General features: G+C 39.8%; 1 protein-coding gene across 3 annotated transcripts in view; it reads right to left on the bottom strand.

The window, feature by feature from the left end:
* Window positions 1-5,981: 5,981 nt before the first annotated feature.
* mpp2b (MAGUK p55 scaffold protein 2b) overlaps window positions 5,982-22,610 on the bottom strand; it is a 46,208-nt gene continuing 29,579 nt past the window's right edge. For all 3 annotated transcript variants that reach the window (XM_026178912.1, XM_026178911.1, XM_026178910.1), the window contains 10 exons: window positions 15,130-15,282; window positions 14,743-14,898; window positions 13,839-14,066; window positions 10,860-10,991; window positions 10,674-10,776; window positions 9,584-9,652; window positions 9,316-9,477; window positions 8,973-9,175; window positions 8,533-8,661; window positions 5,982-7,386 (listed from right to left, as the gene is read on the bottom strand). In XM_026178912.1, the coding sequence (XP_026034697.1) occupies window positions 7,210-7,386; window positions 8,533-8,661; window positions 8,973-9,175; window positions 9,316-9,477; window positions 9,584-9,652; window positions 10,674-10,776; window positions 10,860-10,991; window positions 13,839-14,066; window positions 14,743-14,826 (1,287 nt within the window). In that variant the 5' untranslated portion in view covers window positions 14,827-14,898; window positions 15,130-15,282 and the 3' untranslated portion in view covers window positions 5,982-7,209. The remainder of the gene's footprint in view (window positions 7,387-8,532; window positions 8,662-8,972; window positions 9,176-9,315; window positions 9,478-9,583; window positions 9,653-10,673; window positions 10,777-10,859; window positions 10,992-13,838; window positions 14,067-14,742; window positions 14,899-15,129; window positions 15,283-22,610) is intronic.

Genomic DNA, 22,610 nt, shown 5'->3' with positions numbered 1-22,610 from the left:
TTGCTGTTTAATTGTAATAATCCTGCTTCACAACAAATTCACATTTAAAAAAACTGACCTGATGTTTTTCAAAGGAAGACCAAGGATGACTGTTTAATTTATATACGTACATATATAAAAGTCAAGGCATTATGACAGAGCAATATTCACAGACAGCATCACAGTACTGAGAGTGTTTCTATTTGAGTTACACATCATCTTATTAAATGGACTGGAACTGAAGAGGACACAGCTTATTGTTGCAACCGTTAGGTTGTTGCCTCTCTAACTAACTTGACACCCTTGGACTAAACTTCAGCCCGAAGCCCTGGAATAATCCACTTAAACCTATTGTCTCACTGTGTTATGGAGCACTGTCTCTTCCCCTTGTTTTTTCTGTTTATTTTATTTATTTATTTCTTTTTTTGGGGGGGGGGGTTGTTTTGCTTTGTTTTATTTTATTTTACTTATCTATATATAATTTTTTTTTCTGGAATAATATCTGAATGATCTACATGGGAGAGTATGTGTAACTATATCTATGTGTTTCCCCAACACTGTTCATACACGATGTACATACATTATTATACACTCAATTCTTTTTATTAATTTCCTCCTCTATTTTATTTGAAGTCTGTCTTCCTGTTGGTTAAAATGTTGTTGGAAAAGCAATAAATAAATCTTTGAGAAAAAAAAACACATCATCTTAATAATTAAGTTAATAATTATCTTATTAACAGCTGACATGGCTCCACCTTTGTACCTGACGTTCAGCTTTAAATACAGTGATATTTAATACACATTCTTTGTTCTATCAGGGTGTACAGTGGTTTAAATGTTTCTGACTAATTTTAAGCTTTTTGTTTCTGATGGTGATCACTTTGCTCTCCACTCAGCAGTAATTTGTCAGGTTACTCAGGGGTCTACAGTCGAATAAGTCCTACATGTTACGACCAAGCAAATTTAGACAGAGACAAAACAGCTCCCATTAAAAAATGCACAACAAACTCATGCATTTACGTTATTATTATTATTATTATTATTATTATCTAGAATGAGATATTCTCAGAATATGTGAAATATTTCCCTAATTTATATTTTTAGTTAAAATAATTTTTTTTGGTCTTCAAGCTTTTGTATTTTTTCAATATTGTGCATTTGAGTGATGCACTTTGTTACTCTTGGATAGTATTTTACAATTTTTATTATCATTATTGTGATTACATTTCTTTATAAGCAGGAGCTGTCTCTAAAGCCAGAGATTTTAGCACGGCACCACTAACTGTCATTCTACTGCTGAGCGAGGTTTATGTTGTTCACATCACTGATTTCTGGTTAATGGGGTTTTTAAACATCTGTTGCTCCCCCAGAAAATTTTGAATGTCACTTCCTAGATGACATATTTAAGATAAATGGCTCCTGTTCATCTGCCACGACGGGCCATCACTTGGTATGTCACAGTCCACATCTCTTGCATTTAATAGTTCAACCGCCACAAGAAAAAGGGATTAAAAGAAAACCAGATAATGTCATTTAACAGGTGTTAACATGTAAACACTACAAATAAAACTAATATATTCCAACAGAGGGATTGGGCAATCAGTCTGGCAAGGATATTGGTCAGTTACAATTTTCAGGTATTTCAATCATCTAAATATTTTGAGTGCTTCCAAATTTGTAAATATCACATATCTACAAAAAAAATTGTTTTTTAGACTCTTTTAAGTGATAAGACATGGAGGACTCAAAGTATTACAGACTCACCTGTTCATGTGTGGGTTTTTTGGCGTTAGAATGATATTAGTAAATGGTAAACATCATCTATGCAAACAGAATTTTCCTCTCAATACTGCAAAATGTATTGTGTTAGAAGTAACAGTCTTTCTAACATTTATTTATTTATTTATTTATTGCATAAAAATGATGAGAAACCATAAATTAATTGTATGAGGATATCTTAGATTATCTGTGATAGCTATGTGAAGGGAAACACTATGACCACGATGCATTGCACCATTAAAAATATGTATTCCTGTATAAGATATGACAGGTTTATAAATGGCGGTTAAAAGCTTTAATTTACAATGGTTTTATTCAGTCCTGTGTTGCTGTGTCTTTAAGAAAGACCATATTGCAGTAAAAGCTCTTCACACTGCACCTCCCTAAGTGACATATTATCTTTTATAACAAGCGACAGGTCATGACACTTTCTGTATGTTTGCATTTTGAAATACGGTAAGCTCATGCTACTATAATATTAGAATGAGGCTTAAAATCAAGTTTTCATATTGGTGTGTCATATGTAAAAATTCTGTAAAATCAACTTTGTTTTTATTTTTTTTACCTACAGTTGTACTAAGTGTCATTTTTATGGGATGACAGGTGCGATCTGTTAAAACTCAGTGCAGCACAAAGGGAGATACTGTCTGCTTCTTCTATAGGCTGCTGACAAACACATCAATAATAGAGTGACTACAGGTAGACCTTCAACTTAAAGTCAGTACTTCAAGTCTCATATAGTAACTGTTCCTATATGCTCACATAAAGCATTTATGTAAAGGGAGACACATCATTACGTTATGATGCTATGCTTTTTGTTAGCTTTATCTCTATGATTTATGTTAGGAAGACCTTCCTATTGTTTTATTATCATGTAGAGTAGCACGGACATTATACATTTTTTTATTTATGTATTTCTTTTACCAAGTAAATACAGATTAAATCATGAATGATTGTTATTTCAAGGATTTATCACAGTTAATGAAAGTCTGTATTTGACATGAGTGGATTGTGGTGTGGAGCTTTTTTCATTTACTATGTGTTTATACATCTCCATCCATCCATCCATTCGCTTCCGCTTATCCTTTTCAGGGTCGCGGGGGGCGCGGAGCTATCCCACTTGTCATACGGGCCGAAGGCAAAGGGTAAGCACCCTGGAACAGGTCGCCAGTCTGTCGCAGGCCACACACAGGGAAGACAACCATTCGCACTCACATTCCTTTCGAACATTCACACCTAGTGACATGTTGGATTATCAATTAACCTATCCCCCAAGCTGCATGCTTTGGACGTGGGGAGGAGCCGAGTAACCCGGAGGAACCCACGCAAACACGGGGGAGAACATGCACACTCCACAACAGAAAGACCCCGGCCTGATGGTGGAGATTGAACTCAGGACTTCTTGCTGTGCGGCAACAGTGCTAACCACCGTGGCACCGTGCTTGCCCTGACATTATTTGTATTTTGTTTTTACATCATGATAATTTTCTCTCAGCTATTTTTTTATAAATAATTTTGTTGTGATAACCTGAGGTCAAATTGAAGTAACTACTGAGAGAACTAAAGTGTTTTTTTGGTTTTCTTTGCATGGTGGCTTAGAGTTTATACATCTCTTTCCATTTAATTATTATTATTAATCTCTGGCTCTCTTCCACGGCGTGTCTTTGTCCTGTCTACCTCACCCCAACCCGTTGCGATAGATGGCCCTCCCTAAGCGTGGGTCATCTGGAGGTTTCATCCTGTTAAAAGGAAATTTTTCCTTCCCACTGTCTCCAAAATGCTTAGTTATAGGGAGTCATATGATTGTTGGGGTTTTCTCTGGTTCACTTTGCAAAGTAAAGTGCCTCGAGGCAACTGTTGTTGGGTTTTGTCGCTAATATTGAATTGAATTCAGTAAGAAGCACGGAGAAGCAGTAAGTCTTTTCCTGCACTGGACGTCTTTAAAAGGCTTTCTTTTTTCTTGCAGTAATCCCTGCAGATGGACCCAATTCCAGCAATGACTGAGGCGGTGAATATCCTTCAATATATGTGAGTTGTTTTGTTTTGTCAAGATAAAATCTCTATAAACAAAGGGGATTGCCGATTATTAAATCTTAAAATGGTATGAATGTGTTCCCAGGTTCCCAGTCTTAGTCCTTGCCGTAGCTGGTATACTATTCTGCTTCTATATCCATGCAAAAAAGAAAAGAGCAGAATTTAATGTCACCATACCGATGCAAGATGACACCAATTCTTCATCACCCATTTCTTTGCCGGCGGATCAGGCAGAAGTGGACACACGTTATGATCCTCCTCGCTACAGCACAGTGGATTTCCCACCACCATACTCACTGGTGCGTGACCAAATTCTATAGCTAGGTTCTGATTCACATTGCACATAGATTTGAGCTATGAGCCTAAAGGATGGATCTGTGTCCAGTGGTGAAACCTGGTAAAAAGTAACAGACAGAACTAGAGTTCCATTATTAAGCCTGTGTAGATTCACACAGACTACTAATGGTAGTCTTGAGTGACTAAAAAGAAAGAAACTGGGCTTCTTTTCTTTGATTTGTGAAGACATTTCACCTTTCATCCAAGAGACTTTTTCAGTTCTAAAACAGCAGATGGAGTATTTACTCTCTAGTGGGGTGTGTCTCCTTGGAGGTGGCCTGGGAGGTTGTTGACCTACTATTAATCATCTGAGTCGTTACGATGCAAAACAAAGTATATATGACCCTAACGACTCAGATGATTAATCATGGCTCAATGACCCCCAGGGCTACCTCCAAGGTTAAATACCTGGGACTCTCCATTAGTTGTTTGAGTTAGCCTTTTCACAAACCAAAAAGAAGTCCACTTGCCTTCTTTCCAAACTTTCAAGGCATCCCACCATCCCAAGATGCCACCATTACAAGTGAATGTGAATGTTTTCCCACCTATATGTTTCCCTTATCAAATGCAAAGTAGAAGCATGTGGGAACCAAAAAAATTTATGCAGCAAATGGCAGACCATATAAAGTTTAGGAGGTTGCTGAATGCTGAGGCACATGATGTGCAGAAATTGAGCTTAATGGCATGGATGACCATGGCTGAGATGTAATATCTAGGTGCCCCATTACTTTGTTCATATAGTGCATGTAAGCCTTTGTGGTGCACATCTATGTGATGGATATGCCCGCATGAGCAAATGATAAATGAAAAAAACAAACAGATTTGTCCTACAGAGATTTGAATTGCAGAAAAAATAAATTAATGAAATGATTAAATTCCAGCCCGCATTATCTTGAAAGGACCGCAATGTCTTCAAGAGAAAAAACACTTTTCACACAGCACTGGTTATTAATTTCAAACCTACAAACTAGTAAGAAAACCAACATAATTTTTATCTTTATTTTGAAAACACAAAGCTTTTCCAGTTAGCTTAGCCTTAGCACAAAGACTGCAGGGAAAACAGTCTGAGTCTGGCAAAATAAAGCAATAAGGCTCATTTAGCAGTTGCTGTTAAACTCACCAGTGAACCGCTGGTTTATTTATGTTGGCTTAATCACTGCAAAAACTAAAACATAAAACAAGCTTGTGTACAGAACTGCTTCTTGGCTGCACACAATCGTTTCCCATTTCCAGATGTTTCCAGTGATTGAACTAATCTAAAGCTTACTGAGTGTTGGGAAAAGCTGGGAAAAAGCTTTACAGGCAATGCAATTAAACACTGTGCCATAAATTCAAACTGAACTGTGTAAGGACAGTCTAACTTTGAACTCTACTTTCCTACAGTTTGATCCCAGGCTCATAGGTGTCTGCCCAAGTAGCCCACCGCCTGCCTATGACATGTATCCAATAATGCTGCCTCTGGCACCTCATTACTGGACAACACCAACTGGACATCAACAACCAACCCCATCATCCTCGGGCAATAATTCTGCTCACCCAAATCCTCAGAGGTCACACAGATTACACTCGACTTGAACTGTCAACAACAGCAGAATGTATTATGTCTCATATATGCATTTAAAACAGTGTTGTTTTCTCTTTTATTGAATATAACTTGAAGTTTAAAAATGATTATGCACTATGCATATTCTCTATTTCAATTTTTAATAGTCGTTACAGGAAGATTCAGACTACAGTGTAGTAGATCCCTGGTAGAACCATAAAAGCACCATGTATTTCTATATGTTGCATTATATACTCTTTATTACAATACAGTACGTACAGGTTGAAGGAAAAATAACATAAACAATGAATACGTTGCCAGAATTTTTTTTTAATTTTCTGAGTAACATGTACAGTGATAGAAGTGAAATGTTACATGATGAAAAAATATAGCGTTTCCTTGGCTTTTCAACCATGTTAAGGCAAAAGTAAGCATTAAATCGAAGCCACTGATAAATATTTTTACTGTTTGTACATCAAAATAACAAAAAAACTTCCATCAACTAGCCAACCAGCAATGTTAGGTTACACGTTCGCCTTCATTACACAATCAGTGCATACTGTAGGCTACTTCGTCAGGTATTTTTCTTTCTTTTTCTTAATAGAGCTTAAGTGTTCTCAGTGCTACAAATACAAGTCCGACAGAATCAAGCAGACAGAAGTGACACGCTGTGATCCACTGGCTGGATCCTTTAACTGTCAAACAAACTAGAGCTTTACCAGCACGGGACAGGAAATGTTCAACGTATTCAACATTGAAAAGCAAATAAAACAAACTGAGACTTCAGGAATACTGCAGAAGGTCTCACTCTGTTTCTGTATACATATACATATATATATATATATGAGAGTGTGTGTGTGCACATTAGGGTATCTCGTGTGTATTGCATGTATCTTCAAAATGATCTATTGCTGTTCAGTTTTCAAATCTGTGGACACAAACGAGATTACGCACAGTTCTGAACACATACAATCATACTGTATGATCAAATAAAATATAGAGAATTTGATACAAATATGACATTTGGTATCTTTTATCCTTAACCAATCTGTCCTACCGATCCAATGTAAACATTACACTACATAAAGTATTTAAGATTCAAAGGCTAAAACGTTAAATGTCCTTCAAGGAAAACCTCCAACATAGCACTGTTACTTGCAAAACATATGGATTACTCTAAGTCTATATCCACATTTATGATAACACACGCACACTCACTCGCACTATTGCACTGAACCTCATAATTACCTCTAAGTCCTTCTTTACAAACATCAATAGAGCTTTATTCCAGTTCTGACAAATAAAGTACAACTTGACCTTAGGCTCAACAGAGGAACACTAACTTTGTACAAAAAACAATGCTCTACATGAGGCTGGTCTTCTGCAGTGTATCCGCTTCTTCACCACACGCCTCTGCCACCAATAGCTGCATGTGGAAACAACCCCCCCCCCCCCCCCTCTGGAGCTACCAGTGATGTATCGTCCCTCAACCTTTGGCCTGTGACCTTGGCACCTTGCTGGCGAGCTCTCGGTGACTATCAGAAAACCCAGCTGACAGGCACCCACTGGTGCTCTGTCGACAGTTTCTCCAGCGCAAGCCGTAGACTTCGGAACGCCGCCTCCAGGCCGTCGTTTATGATGCAAAGGTCAAAGTAATGTCCATAGGCTCTCTTGATGCGCTCACTCTCATCCACCGTCCTCTTTAGTTCTGAGTCCTGAAAGGAGTGTGTCAGGGAGAAGTGCTTTAAGGACAGAATTGTAAACACTGTTAAAGCTACTGACACCAAGGGAGTGGACATAATGTTAAGAAACCAGAGAACTTTCACGACCCACAGCGAGCAAATCCAATATATATTTTTCAAACTGCAAAAATCCATGCAACAACAAGTCATGGTCATAAAGTTTTTACAACTCTACCTGATTCAAGTCAATTTGATCGGTTTCTCCTTAAAGGTCACCTCTTTGGGCTACTTCCAGCGAGGTTTCTATTTCTAAAGTGCTCTCTGGAAATCATGCTACGACCTTTTCCCCATTTTGGTGTGTGATGCAGGTGTGTCCAAACAGCTACTTTTCAACTAAAATTTTATTTTGTCAGAGCAGACAGTCACAAGAGTCTCAATCTGGTGAGTAGAGTGGGCAATGACCAATGATTGTGAAGAAAACTCCTGCTGTGTGAACAGTGTGAACCACAGTTTCTGCTGCATGTCCTGCTTCAGATACTTCCTCTGCACTGATGACCTGACCCTGGAGGACAAATGTGCTCGCACAAAATGACAAGTGTCCTTGGTGTGTTTCTCCTGACCTCAGGCAACCTGCCTTCAGGCTCGGACACTCAATCGAAGACTGAGGTTTGAGATATGATCTCTGTTAACATGAAGGATTCATTTGATACAGAGTGTGATGTTTGCTTTCTGAACAAATTATAGGTCCAAAGTGAAATTGCAGCACACACAGTTCAAATGTTTAGAACCTGTCAGGACTTCAGGTGAGCAATTTAAATATACCAGCGGCAGTGGAAGCGAGTGCACCAAAGGAGCACATAAAGAAAGCATTAAAGTCAGTTTAAATAAGAAATAACTTAACTAAATAAATAATAACATGTGTTTTGGGGTGGAAATGTGCAAAGACTTTTGCTACAAGTTTAAATATATATTTCTACATTGCGCAAAAAATTACCGGAACACATCAAATGTTTTGGTTCAGATGTTGTCAGATCTTGAATGCTCCACCAGAGTAACTGATATGAGCTGTTTCCAGCAACACAGGGGTCGCATCAAACCATAGAGCCAACAGCTACATCTCATTTGTTACTGTGGGCCTCTAATGATCTTGGTAGAGAACGAATGAAAGCACAGACTTACTGTTAACTGTTTTGTGACAACTCCTGACTCAATTGCCGACCTATTCATAGCTTTGAGGACCTCAAAGTCTGGGGCTTCGATGAACACAACGTAGGGCAGGAATTCAGATGTCCGCAGGACTTTAATAGCCTTAAGAGAAAAGCAGAAACAGTACAGATGTTTTACAATCACTGCATCCCTTTGCCGCAAATGAGCAAAAACACTCAAACAAATCCAATAGAAAAGCTAAGAATCCCATTAAAAAAACACCTGCAGCGTCTTTCTCTGACTTAGTTAATAAGATGTGTAAAAATAATTATCTGAGTGGATGCAGATCATTAAGAGATCCTCTTGGATAAACATTGATGAAAAGACTGAAAGCAATTCAGCAGCCACAAGCTGTTCTATCCTGGAGAAATTAAAGTGTAACCAAATAAAGAAGGTAAAGCTGTTTCCTCTACCTGTGGGTTAACATCCAGGATGCAGATCTTTCCTGTTTCTATCACATCGTGTATGGAGCTGATCTTTGTGCCATACAGGTTCCCGTCATACTCGCCGTGCTCCAGGAAACGCCCGTTTTTGATGTCACATTCCATTTCGCTGCGGCTCATAAAGGAGTACATCTGGCCATCTCTCTCATCCACCTTTGGTTTTCTAGAGGTGACTGGGTCATTGCAATAAACAGAAACATCTTTGGTTTTTTTTTAAACTGATCTGCACTAAAGGTTCAACTTCAGCTACAACAAAAACCTGCTTGTGCTTTTACTGGTGAGTATGGCGTCGTGTGATGATAGCTTTACTCACAGGGGATTGTGGTGCCATAGCGTTGGGGATCTGACACCAGCAGTTTGTTCTTCAGGCTACGACGGCCGACACCCTGAGCTCCGATCAGAACCAGAGTCTTCCTCCTGAAGGGCGGGACTTTGGCAACCTCCTCGTAGATCCGCAACTCATGACGATCAAATTCTGATCAGGAAGTAATAATAAGTCAAACTGAGACAAGAAAAAATAAAATAAAATAAAAAAATCACAAGGTAGTGGATCATTTTGCCCAAAGCTCATATAAAGTTACCTGCATTCTTGGTGGTCAAATACATCATCTTTTTCTTCTTCTTACCCACCACTCCTGCACAAAGAGGACCTGAGACAGAGCAGAGAGAAAAGCAACATCAAACCTTCAACCACTTAACAAAATACTTCTGAAAACACTCCAAGAGCTGATGAAAATGTAAAGCATGGGAGGGTTTTACAGAGACCACTAGATGGCACTGTGCGCCAATACTAATTAGTTGCATACAACCAATCTGCTGCCAGGGACACCTGTGACTGCACGATCTGCTGACCGTCTGTGCGGCAGATTATTTGGCATAGGAGAGAGTATCTTCTAGAAGGAAAGTAATACTTGGAATCACGAGTACTCATATACTCAGTACTATCCTGATGACAAATTTACCTTGTCAAAGTAGGGCAAAAAATAATTGTGACTTTGTTCTGAACAGCTATAGTTCTAATTATTAAATATTGTGTCCCAACTATATAGATCAGTGGATAAACATTATTGTATCAATTTCCAAATGTTTCATTCTCTCTCTGCTGGTATATGTGGAAAACATGCTGATAGACAGCTGTGTCCTTCCTGAGCTCCAAGGGCAGTACAGTTGGACTGTCATCTTCCTCTCCTCTACAAGTGAAGGGTATGCAGCTGGCTATGACTCACCACCTGTTTTGTTGCAACTGAGCAGAGCAGAGCAGTCAAATCTAAAGAAACACGGCCTCTTTTCACGCCACGTCTCATGAGAGGAGAGATCATTATTGATCAGATTTTACGGACCGTTGTCTTATCACCGCTCCTCAATCAAGCCTTCTTGTCGAGGAGGGGTAGCGCTTGAATGTCAGACCCTGCAGCTTAATAACCAACAGATTGGATCAGGCCACCTGAGTCACTCCGATGCTCATTACCAGATCAGCGCTCTCTGACTGAGGAGCAGACTGAAGAGGTGAGAGGAGGATGAGCGAACAGCGCCAGATGAAGCACTTGTATGATATGGAGAGGAACAGATGTTGGCTTTGTTGCCGGGGTGTTTGTGCAGTGAGGAGCCTGTATCGAATCTGCATAATGAGAAGCGCTTCTCTGCTCTGCTGCATACCGCTAATAGGTGTACCTGTAGTAGCGAGCTCCAGATCTCTCTTCACAAAAGCCTTCCTCTTCTCCTCAAGTAGCTGGCTTGGAATTAGACCTGCGCTGCCACCTTCTATATGACAGGCCTACGAAGGGGAAACGCACATGAAGCGGCTAACAAATTGAAACATCTTATGTGACTAAAATACGCACATGTGGCTGTACTAACCTGCCACCAGTTGAGGTCCTCCTGGTTAAAGATCTGCAGAATGTCCCCACTGTTGAAGCTAAGCCCCGCCTCCTTACATGGAATCAGGTTATCATGAGACGGGTCGTAATCAAAGTGACACTTCACAAAGGCCTGAATGAATAATTACATTAGAGAGAGGGAACATGTCAGTCAAACCTTTTACACCGAATATAGAATCGTGATGCTTCCTGTGTGTACACGTGATCGGCTTAGATGGTCTGGATGACCGACTGTCCATCAATATGAAACAGCCCTAGCCCATGTAAAGCCTTCCCTATCTCCCAGCTCGCTCTTCCGACAGCTCAAGCCTGCAGGATTCAGCTCATAAACCAAACCATCTATCCCAACCCCCACTGATAGGACAAGGAGTCGATGGACTGAGACAAAAAAAAAAAAAAAAAAAACATGGAGAAAAAGAGGGAGAGAGAAATAAAGAGAGAGCCAAAATCTGTAGCCATGGCAACCATCCCCTCCTCCCCCCTCTGCGCTTGACGTCGTCTCTTTTCTGAACTGATGCATGAACATAAAATGGGCTTTGCCATCCTGTACCGTACTGCCTTTGCGTGCGTGCGTCCTTCCCTCTGTAAGGACACGACAGACAGACGGACAAACGCATATTCTCCTTTAGCCAAAGCGAGCTGTCAGTTGAGTTTAGTCGCCAGCGTTACAACCAAGCTCCAGGCCTGGACAGCTGGATTACACTGAGACTTCTGGGTACAACTCTAATCGTAGCATCGACACCACATACGCTGTGCGTCCACCTACACAGCTCTTAACTGTGCGAGCACAATCAATCATTCTTTAATGTCTCCTGCGCACAGATTTCTCTTAAGTATTTAAGTAGGGCAGCTTTCATAGAAAAAAGGAAAACTAAACCCTCAACAAAGCGAAGGCTTTTAGACCATAATGTATGCCGGAGATATGTATTCTTACAAAGAAATCTGCATCTTTTGAAATCCATGAAGAGCTATACCTGAGGATAGACTCTTCTGAGGTGCTGAATGGAAAGGAGGTGATTTCTCTTATACATGAAGGCCCTCTTTCAGCAATTTTGCCAGACTGAACGCTGTCTTTTGGTGCAGGGTGCTATCATCCTAATGTGTGAAATACTTCTGTTCTGTAAGGTTCTGCTACCATCGTAAAGATACGCACAAGGTGTCTTTTGAAGTCAGTGCCTTGACACATTAGAGTGTATAAGGGAGGGATGGTGATTTGTTGGCCGTAGTCTTTTCAAGGAGTTTGTTTTGTTTTGTTTTTACTCCCTGCTGTTTTGTTTACTTTCATGTTCAGCTGCTGGTCTGGTTTTTACACCAAAACTAATGAGGTTAGGTTTAGAAACAGATCGTGGTTCTGGAATAAAACACACCCCTGGAATTAAACTTACCTAATGAGTTTAATTCACAGACAGTATAAAAGACAGGCACTGGTTTCTGAAGTCATAGAGTTGAGTGTTTCAGACATCACCATGTTGGTTTATGCTATCTGTGGTTTAAACGTGATACTATTGGTCCTTTACAAATGTGCATGTGTGAAGATGAGAGTGAGAAACCCGTCTTAGTGTGACAGTAACCTGATGCACGCACTGAGGCCAAAGCATCGCTTGTATTTGATTAATTAAATCCCGGAATTAAGAAATAGACAGAAATAGACATTTTTTTCACACAAATCTAGTCAGAAACAGGTGTCTTAAAATTTTGTCCTCATGATATATCTTTTTCCTCAGGAGGAAAATTAAACCAAAGATATTAAAGTTTATTCTGTCATGCATGTCTGAACCAATAAATTAGGAGATCGTAAGCTTTGTAAAATCACAGCTTTCTTCACACTAAAGGACTATAAAAATACATTTCTAGTAGGTGGTGAACACAAAAACAGTTTAACTGCAAACTATCTTTATAGTATAATCTCATATATAAGCTGGATTTTTTTTCACCTATACAAATACAGGCCGTTTACCATTTACCATTCTTTTCTTATAAACGATGTTCTTGTATATGTTGGTTAGACATAAAGAATTTATTTAGTCCAGCTTCTCAAGATTCACTGCATTTTTCCTCTTCGCAGAGGCCAATCAGTAGCAGTGTTGTGTACACTGCATCCTCTCATCCTTGCATCCTATTGGCAAAAATTTACCAGGCAAGATAACCTTTCAATTTCCCCTCAATACTAAACTCGGTGAGCGGGTTTCAGTTTGATCAGAGTCTGATTCTTAGAAAGCTAATGCTCATCAGCTAACATAACCAGAGGAGAGCACTGACATCAACTAATAACTAAGCACTACACCAAGCAATTTCCTGCAAACATTTGATAGTCAATCAACTGTGGCATCTGAAATAATGAAAAAAAAGGCAAACATATGAAGGGGATCCTCTGCGTTATAAGCTGCCTGTGAGATCTTTCTCTAGCTTGCTCATGACGATTTCAATTACAGATCCATTATGCATGGGTGCAGGAAAACTGCTCTGCATTTGGATAAGTGACAAAGCTGTAATGCACATATTAAAGCTAAATAGCCAGTGTTATCTAAAAAGTCCCATTATGGTATTACATAATGATTCCTGGCACAGCGTGCAAGGTTATAGATAGCAGGGTGGATGCCAGGGAGGACATTAAGTGGTGCTTACTGATGAAAATGACTGTATACTTTTAAATCAATTGAATCTTTTTATGCAATATTTATTCCACAATGTATTCTACTTTAACAAAAACAGAAGCTTAAATGTGGAAGATCAAAGCATTTCGAGCACAGAAAGTTCCATTAAAGTGTCCTTTTTATATTTATTTCCAGCTCCAGTTTGTGCCATTTAGGTATTTTGGGGATCTTTCATGTGTGATCAAAGAGCAACAGCTATGATGCAGCAGAGTTTGCAGAACAAGTTTTAACTGCACAGATTTAACTTGATTTGAAGCAAAGCTTGAATCGGGTTTGCTTTGTAAACACTCCTAAAAATGACCGACCTGTCTAGGTGTGTGCGGCTCCTGGTAGCTGGGCAGGATCTTCAGTACAACGCTGCCGCTTGCGTCCTTCAGCATTTCCTGGAGGACTTTGGGGTCGTTGCCGACCTCTTTGCCGTTCACCTCCTTGATGATGTCGCCAACATGAAGCAGACCTTGCTGGTCAATCATGCCACCGTGGAGGATCCTGGCAATCACCAGCTCGCCGCTCTCTACTCGAAAAGTCACTCCCTGTGCACATGTACAGAGTCTCAGTGTAATAATTATTTTTCATGCGGGCTAACTAGAGAAGGAGACCCAGGGGGACAGCCTGGCAATGTCCTCCACTGTAAAGTGGTTTAAGAGACGAGTGGGGGTGAGTGTTTAATTTAATTGTGAGGGATGAAGCCAATGGTAAAATCACTTGAGCTGAAATTAGGAAGCCAACAGATGCAAACATATCTACTGTTATATTAGAAAGACATTTAGGCTTAAAGAGATATATTTCAGGCTTCTTGCTTTAACATTGAATCACTATTATTGCACCTTATTTTTCTTTTTTATCTTAAACTAATGTCTCGTCACCTCTGACCCGTGATTGGTTGATCCGAGAAAGATGGCAGAGAGTTTGTGTGCAGAAAGTGAGACAATAGGGCATCTGGCAAAGTTATCATCAAATTATCCGTATGTGCCTGCTCACCGTGGACATAAATCACACTAATTTAGCGCTACAATGCCGCATAAATCTGACTTTTGTCTCTTTTTAACAATGGTAGAGAAAAATCTCATTATACTGAGTGCATATGCTCCACCCAAAGCATAAATCCTCCACTTCTCTGGGGTGTTTTATCTGCTTACAGTTTATAGTCAGGCTCAATCCAGCCTTAATGATTACACTTTGCAGGTTTTCTTTACTGAGCAGACTTACCAGGTGCTCACCAGACACCTTACGGATGCCGACCATCCTGACTGCGTCTGGAGGAACCGGCTGGTTGTTGAGGGCTGCGTCCATGAATGAACAGGGGCTCGGTGGTGGAGTCTCATAGTTTTTGGATGCCACAGAATCATGAGTCTCCAGGAGGGACTGTGAACATACCGACAGGTGATGTAATCACACATGAAGATGTAATACACATTACATAAACTGCAAAAAATTATCTCGTCTTGCTCTCATCAGTGAGGCTCTGCCATCAGAGCAACAAAGTACTGCAGCTCCAGTAAGGGAAATCATGTTTCACGAAGCTTAAAAAGCTAGACAAGTGCTGGTTTATTCAAATTAAAATTTGATGTGAGGGATGTGTCGTGTTTTCCAGACCTGGAAGTGGGGTTCCTTCAGGATGCGAACAAGTTCATCAGCTGCCTGGCTTCTGTTCGCGAGCGGGCTCAGCTCTTTGAGGATGTCCTGGACCAGCTCCACATTGTTCTCACGCACAGCTTCAAGCTTGGGTTCCTCAAATCGCTCATGAGCCTAGGATTCGATTAATATAAGACAGATGTTACTCCAGGCTATCCTTCCAATCTCAGTCCATTACCTGTCTCTCCTATTACGTGTTGTGTGTATTTTCCACTGATGGAGCAAAACTACACAATCTCCTACTTTATTTTATTTTTAATGAGTGCAGCAAAGTAGCTTGTCAAGTTACAACAAATTTAGCAAAGCAGAAGTAGCAAAGAGCACAATAGCAAACAAAACAAAACCAAGTAACCTCAATCCAAGCTCCTGCAGAGACAAGCGCACAGCCTGTGTTCATAAATGGTGACTTGATGATACAAAAATAAAAATAAATAACTACAGGCACCAAGTTGAGCAGAAACATGTACCCTGCAGGTTTTTCAAGGTATGATGTGAGACATCAATATTTCAGGGAGCATTCATTTTTCACTTTCCGCTCCCCTGCTGCTAAAGATAGACGTACACAAGGTCTCCACACCTCTGGCTCTGAGTGAGCAAACTTATCATGTGACTCTTGACTCTAGGTTAAACCTCTCTATGGTACACCGTGCTATGCTCTGCAAACCATTCAGTTGCTACAGAACTTAATTACATGCAGACTGTTTTTCAAAAACCAAATGCAAATGCAATCATTTACAGTGACACAATTGGCAACTGCACACTAACCGGTGCTGTGCTTGTAGATTCATATTGTTAGGCAATCCCACAGAGTATTTGTGTGGTGGGACTGACTACTACCCTGGCAGCTAAAATGTTTGTTTGCTGAGGATGAGATGAAGGATCCATGCCGGGGGACAAGAAACTTACACGTAAACGCACAAACAGATCCACAGATATTCAGTCAAACACATAAATCTGTGTACTTAACTACACGGTACTACACACAGAGGGATACAAGGTTTTATCTTCAGGCATTCGAGCAAGCACGCAGCTCTTTTCTAACCTTAAGGAACAACATAGTATGAGCAGAGAGTAGAAGTAGGAATAACTGGTATACACACAATGCGATTGACACAAAAAAAACCAGATCTGTGTAAGTGAAGAAAAACATCTACTCTGAAAACTGCAGTAATAACACATTTATTCTCTGGTGATGAGTGGCATTCCTTTTAGAAGTAATTTCAGCACAGTTAAAAAGCAATCTCTTAGATTATAGTATTACCTAATGATAAGAGTACGCAAGAAAACTTCCACATAAAATAAAATAAATTTTAAAGAAAACATTGCCATGACCTTACCTATGTGTTACAGTGTCCATCCTACCATTCATCTACTTCTGGAAATCCTGACTTAACCTGCAGAGCGAGCTGTCATTGGCAGCACCTCTTCAATCACATGCCCAGCACGCAGGACTATTAATTCCCCTCAGAGTGACAACTCAAGCTGACCTAAAAGCTATTCGCTGCAGTTTCAGAGATGCAGCAACAGCAGCAACATTTTATCCCTCTGGCATAAAATGATGCAAATACTGCCACATGAAAACTCTCTGCCACCTCACTAACTGACCTTAACAAGCCTGCTAACGCAACCATATCCACGAGCTCAGCAGAATGCCTAGAAGTCATGGACGGAAGTAACAAGTAAGAAGAAAATGCAGTGGCATGGTTACAGTAACAGACTGCTTATTTTAAAAAGTAACTAAATAACAACTAAGTAACTTAATAACTTAAAGTTCCTACTTCACCTCGTCTATCACATTCACAAACTTGGGTGTCAACGCCGCCTGCCCACCCAGCCAGTGGCCAACAATACCCTGCCAGCCTTTTATAGCTGAGGGGTATAAAAAGTAATCTGAGGAAAAGAGTTTCTCCTTTTTCTTTTTCTTCAACTGCAAGTGAGTTAGCATCGCTTTATTTGACCTTCATACATTTAATAAGCACCACCATAGTAGGTCAGGACTCTTATGACTCTAAGTCAAATATTTCTAAATTGGCCATCTGTGTTAATCCTCGAGGATGGATGGATGGATGGATAATCCGTTTAGAGCAAGCCCATGTTAAAATAAAAATATTCATATTTGGCTGAAGTGTACCGAGACTCTGATAAGTATCCACATTTTCTCCCACCCCTAGTAACCAGTAGTACAACTCTTTATCTAGGCTTTTCAGCAATCAAGGCTAATGAGCACTGGTGCTCTAAAGACAACCAGTTAACAAAGCTGGCGCAGCAGTGTTACAATTATATTAGTCTGTAAAAATTCACTCTCTCATTTTTGCCATTTTACAAGCTGCATGAGACAATTTCCTTGCCTTTGCCTAAGATATCAGCTGTAATTCAACAGGACCTCTATGTCAGCTATAGAAATAAACATAAACTGAATGCCAGGTTTGTGAGACATGAGGACCTTATTTTAAAATAATCCCATGCTATAGCACTGTTTGGTCCATTTACATTAATCTGTTGTTAGGTGGTTGCCAGGCAATGTGATTGCACCATATTAAATCACATATATCATTCAAATATAAAAAAATTTTATAAGGTGTTACAGGTGCAAAGATCCTAAAAATTGGTCAATTTAGCCTGTTAGTGGTTGGTTGCTGGGCAACACAATGATGCCTTAATATCTAATATAGATTAGAACCTTCAGGGTCCCAATATATATCACTGTGTGCCAAGTTGATGGTGCAGGAGGTCATGGATAACCACAGAGCCAGAGATTTGCTGTATTATAGAAAGATACTTTGCAGAAGCCATTGTGAGTAGTACCAAGGTTCATTATTTCAGAGCCACGTGGCATTGTTTTACCAAGACGCCGCAGTCTCATTAATAGTCTGAACAGGCGGCATGTGACGGCTTAGAAATTAGATTAAATAGCACGAGGTACAAAGCTAAAAGTGTCAAAGCAAGCGTCGGCTCATTTAGTCGCCCTAACTACTTTAATAGTTCCGACTACTCTGTTAGATAGAGAGCCAGGTGCTGAGTCAGTACCACAAAACTGATAATAATGAAGCGCTGCAACTGAATATTCGAGCTTCAGCTCCTCTTATCAATATCTGCTAAATGTCCTGTAATCATGATTCTGATTCTTTATAGAACTGTGGGTTGTGCTGATTGCATTGTTCTGTGCAATTAGCATAACTGCAGCCACCGTGCCATAAGCGTGCACACATGAACACTCGCTCTATCGTCCCCGTCTCTCTGTTAGCATTTTCTCGGTCTCTCAGCACATCAAGCAAAAGCTCGTTAAGTGTTTATAGATCCACCACGAGTCAAAGGGAATCCACCGTCCAGGAAATCCTTCTTAAATCCTTCACCAAGACTCACAGCTTGCATCAGATGAATCTTTTATGAGGATGCTCATCAATACACTGGGACTGTATGTCTCTAAGACACTCGGCACAAATAGCAGGGTCATGCTCTTGCCACGCACTCACACACACAAACATGCCTCAAAGCATACCAAAAACGAAGCAACAGAAAGGGACACAGAGAGAGAAAGGATGCAAGGAGCATCTCCCTGGACAGAGAAACAACTTCAACTTTACTCTTAGCAGCACAAATATAAGGAAAAATTAACTCTCTGTCTATACTTTAAATTACACATACTTTTTTCTTGCATGTCTTTGCAGTGCACAACGGGAAGCTTTTTCCTTATCCTCCTGTTGCTTGGGGAAAAAAGTCCAGGTTTTTAAAAAGGGATGAGAAAAATTCTGCTCTTGGCAAGAAGTGGGAGGGGAAGACGTAGTGAGATGAAACTGCGAAAAAAAAACTGTCTGGCACCACTCAGCTCTTCCACTCAGCTCCATTCACTTCAAAAAGCTATACCCTGTACCTCCATTTGAATAAGAATGACCTAGGGCTGGTTTTGCATGAGGACAGCTAAGAAATTGCATCTCTCATCATGTGCATGGAGAGTACTACTTTGTAGTTTTTGAGAAATCAGCTCGGTTATTCAGCCATGCAGCCCATGTGCAAGTATACATCGTGATGATTGAAGAAATGCAAGGATCCACACTAAGGCATCGTAGAGAAACAGCTGACTGTCACTAAAATCAGGCCTATGGAAAAATATCCAGTTACTGAATTGTTGATGGCACCTGCTCTATTATTGATACAGTAAATATTTTACCAGTCTAGACAAAAAAAAAAAAAAAAAAAAGACTGCCAGTCATGTCTGAATTTTCTTGGACAAAAGGATGATGTTGTAGGCACGACTACACTGATTTTCTCTCTCTTTAATCCAAACACAATCTGTATAAACTGAACATGTTTATTTTCACTGATGACAAAAAAAGAAGAGTGCATGTAGAGTAAATCAAAGATGTTTCAGTGGCATGGCAGCCTTTTTCATCCTTGTTTCTTCTTTGCTGTAATACTTTAGTAGCGAGTATCACAAGGTGTAAGGTTCTCCTTTTACATTTTAGATTTTGGAAGTCTCATTAAAAACTGATGAACGCTGAACGCTAAGTCTAGCAGATTGTTTAGTAGAGCAGCAGCTCAAACCAAGGCTGGATACAACCAATTCCACAGTCATATTTTTGTCACATTTCGCAGTGAAAGAAGAAGGCATCAAAACATTCTGTGTGTGAAAACCACACAGGCATTATAATGTACAGAGAGCTTGTCAAGCCTATGCAAAATGTGCAAGTGAGTCATTTTCAATGCAGTAAATATAAAGAGAGTTATAAGGAACATGTCTCATCTCTTATGAGCACAGCTTTTTGAATAAATAAATACATTTTAAATCTATGTCTAATCTAATCTACTTCATGTTTTTAGTGATCATTAGAGTTGCTACTGCCATCTGCACTGAATAAATCAAGAATACGTGGGCTGTTCCCTTCATGTGTGTTGTTTAAATGACTGACAGGTTTGAAAGAATAGGAATGCTAATACTTCTAAAAAAAAAAGAAATATATGTTTATCTGTTATTTTTTGTTATGTGCAGAGACACATTTAACCTTTTTGTGTATTTTTGCATATTTTCTGGAATCCATTCAACCTGCTGCAACAATGAAACGCCTAGAAACAAGCTCCACCTGTGCCAACAGCAGTGACATAAGCCAGAGGTGTGCGTTAGCTGGGTTTAAGTTTGCACAGCATCAACAAAATTGGTTCCTGCCCCTGCTGAGCATGCTCAGCTGGCTCTCCCAATCTCTATTAATGGGAGTGTTTATGAGGCAAACAAACTTTAATGGCCAGTATCTTGTTCTCATTTGTCTCCAGTAAGGGGGGCAAATTCCTCAAAATATTAATGTTTATTCTAGCTTTCTGAATTAAATTTCAAGCACTTCAAACCACTGAGAGAAGTTGTAAACCCCAAATTTAAAAAAAAAAAAAAACATGCTAATAATACTGCTAAGCAATAAAGAGAGGCTATGTGTGCTTCGTAAAGAGGTAAAATTTAAACAAGTAGGCAGGTACAAAGTTTTTTTTTCTAGTCTTCTTGCAATCCGGTTGTTCAGTGATGACGCGACGAATCCTACTTCTGGGTCTAAAGTAGTCTGCGTTTAATATGGCTTTTGTGTTGTTAACATGTTTAATGTTATGTATTTTCTTCTATTTGATCTCAAAAAGCTCCTAAAACAGTCAGTGATCACTGTTGACCTCCCTCGGCTTTTATTACCGCTAATCATTTATTTAAGCTCAGTTTTTAAAACCTTAGGGTGTAACTACAGCCCAGCCCATGCAGCAGTATATGAATGACTAACCTCGTATTGTGGATGGATTATCTCAGTTGTTCTCCTGGCTGAAGTTTGGTCCTTTTACAGCATCCTGCCATGCGATTACATTTGTTCCTGACCACCGAGAACACTCACGGTAACTTTTATCGAGTGGAAAAAAAAGTTAGCTTGTTTATATTATGCTAACGTAGCTGTGTCGCTAGCGGTCACGCAGCACATCATTATATACCAGCTAGCCCAACTTCAGTAACCCTACAAACGTTACTGCTGTTTAGTTTTCTGTCTTCATTTATGCTGGAAGTGATAACAGAGCTGTACGTTTTAATTTGTTTCCAAAACCCCGCAGTCAGGACATGCTATATTGTATTTAGATAGAAGCTAGCGAGCTAACTCCCTGCTAACTTCTAACTCCGTTAAATGTCATAAATTCCGTTTTCATGGATGCCTGGATGTTAAACTCAATTGTTACACCTGGTAGAGCAGAACGCTGATCATTTTATTAAAGATGAAAGACTTTAGACAGTTTTTCAACTCTCAGTAATGCCACAGTGATCGTTTGATATATGGACCTGCAGCGGAGTTTAGACCCAGACACGGCTAGTGACGTCAGACTGAACAACCGGATAGGAATTCTAAAACTCCCATGAAAAGTCAAATTAAAACATGCTAGTAAATCCATCCGTCCCTTCTCTTCCGTTTATTGTTATTAAAGTTGCGAGGGAGGAGCTCGAGCCTATCCCAGCTACCAGATTGCGAGAAGCAGGGTACACCCTGGACAGGCGTCAGCCTGACATGGGGCTAGCACAATAATAAATCAATTTGAAATAATATTCAGAATAGAATTGTGGGTGGTTATTAAAGCTTAGCTTTTAATGTAGTCCACAAAAGTTTCCAGTTTTTCTGAGATTAATCAGAAAAGCCATGCACAGTGAATCTTAATTTCTTAAGTTTTAGATGCTTACCTGGCTCGTCTAATTCAGAAGAATCAATCTCTGTGCTAATAAACTGACAAACTCTGTTATTTTAAGCTTAGTTAAAATAACAGAGTTTGGATCTGGTTGAATAGTCATTTCAAAAATGTACTGACGATATTTTAAAGACTTAACTCCAATACCCAGGTAGCTTAGTAACCAAAAAAAAAAAAGAACATGGCAAAAATGACTTTTAATGTAACAGTGTTAAAGCTTTTCATAGGATGTGAAAATTTAAGAGAAAACACAAAGACTTGGCAGCAACTCTGTGCATTGAGGCATGTAGAAACTGCTGAAGTTCAACCTGAGCATCAAAATGGGAAAGAAAGCTGATTTTAAGTGACTCGAAATGTGGCGTGGTTGCTGTTGCCAGAGAGGTCAGAAAGTGCTGGTCTACTGGGATTTTCCCAACATTCCCAGCCATCTCTGGGGTTCACAGAGAATGGTCTAAAAGAGAGGAAGCGAGCGGCAGTTCTCTGGGCGTAAATGCTTTGTTGATGCCAGAAGTCAGAGAAGAATGGCTTTTAAGAACATGACAATGAGTTCAATGTATACCACAGTCGCCAGATCTCAGTTCAACATAGCACATTTGGGATGTGATGGAATGGGAAATTCACATCATGGACGTACCCCCAACAGATATGCAGCAACTATGTGCAGCTATCATGTGAATATCATGTGACCAAAATCTCTCAGGAATGTTTCCAGCACCTTGTTGAATCTGTTCTACAAAGAATTAAGATATGTT

This window comes from Astatotilapia calliptera, chromosome 8 (assembly GCF_900246225.1).
Source record: "Astatotilapia calliptera chromosome 8, fAstCal1.2, whole genome shotgun sequence".
Classification (NCBI taxonomy): domain Eukaryota; kingdom Metazoa; phylum Chordata; class Actinopteri; order Cichliformes; family Cichlidae; genus Astatotilapia; species Astatotilapia calliptera.
Note: the sequence above shows the minus strand (reverse complement) of the source record. Positions and strands in the feature narration are given on the sequence as shown.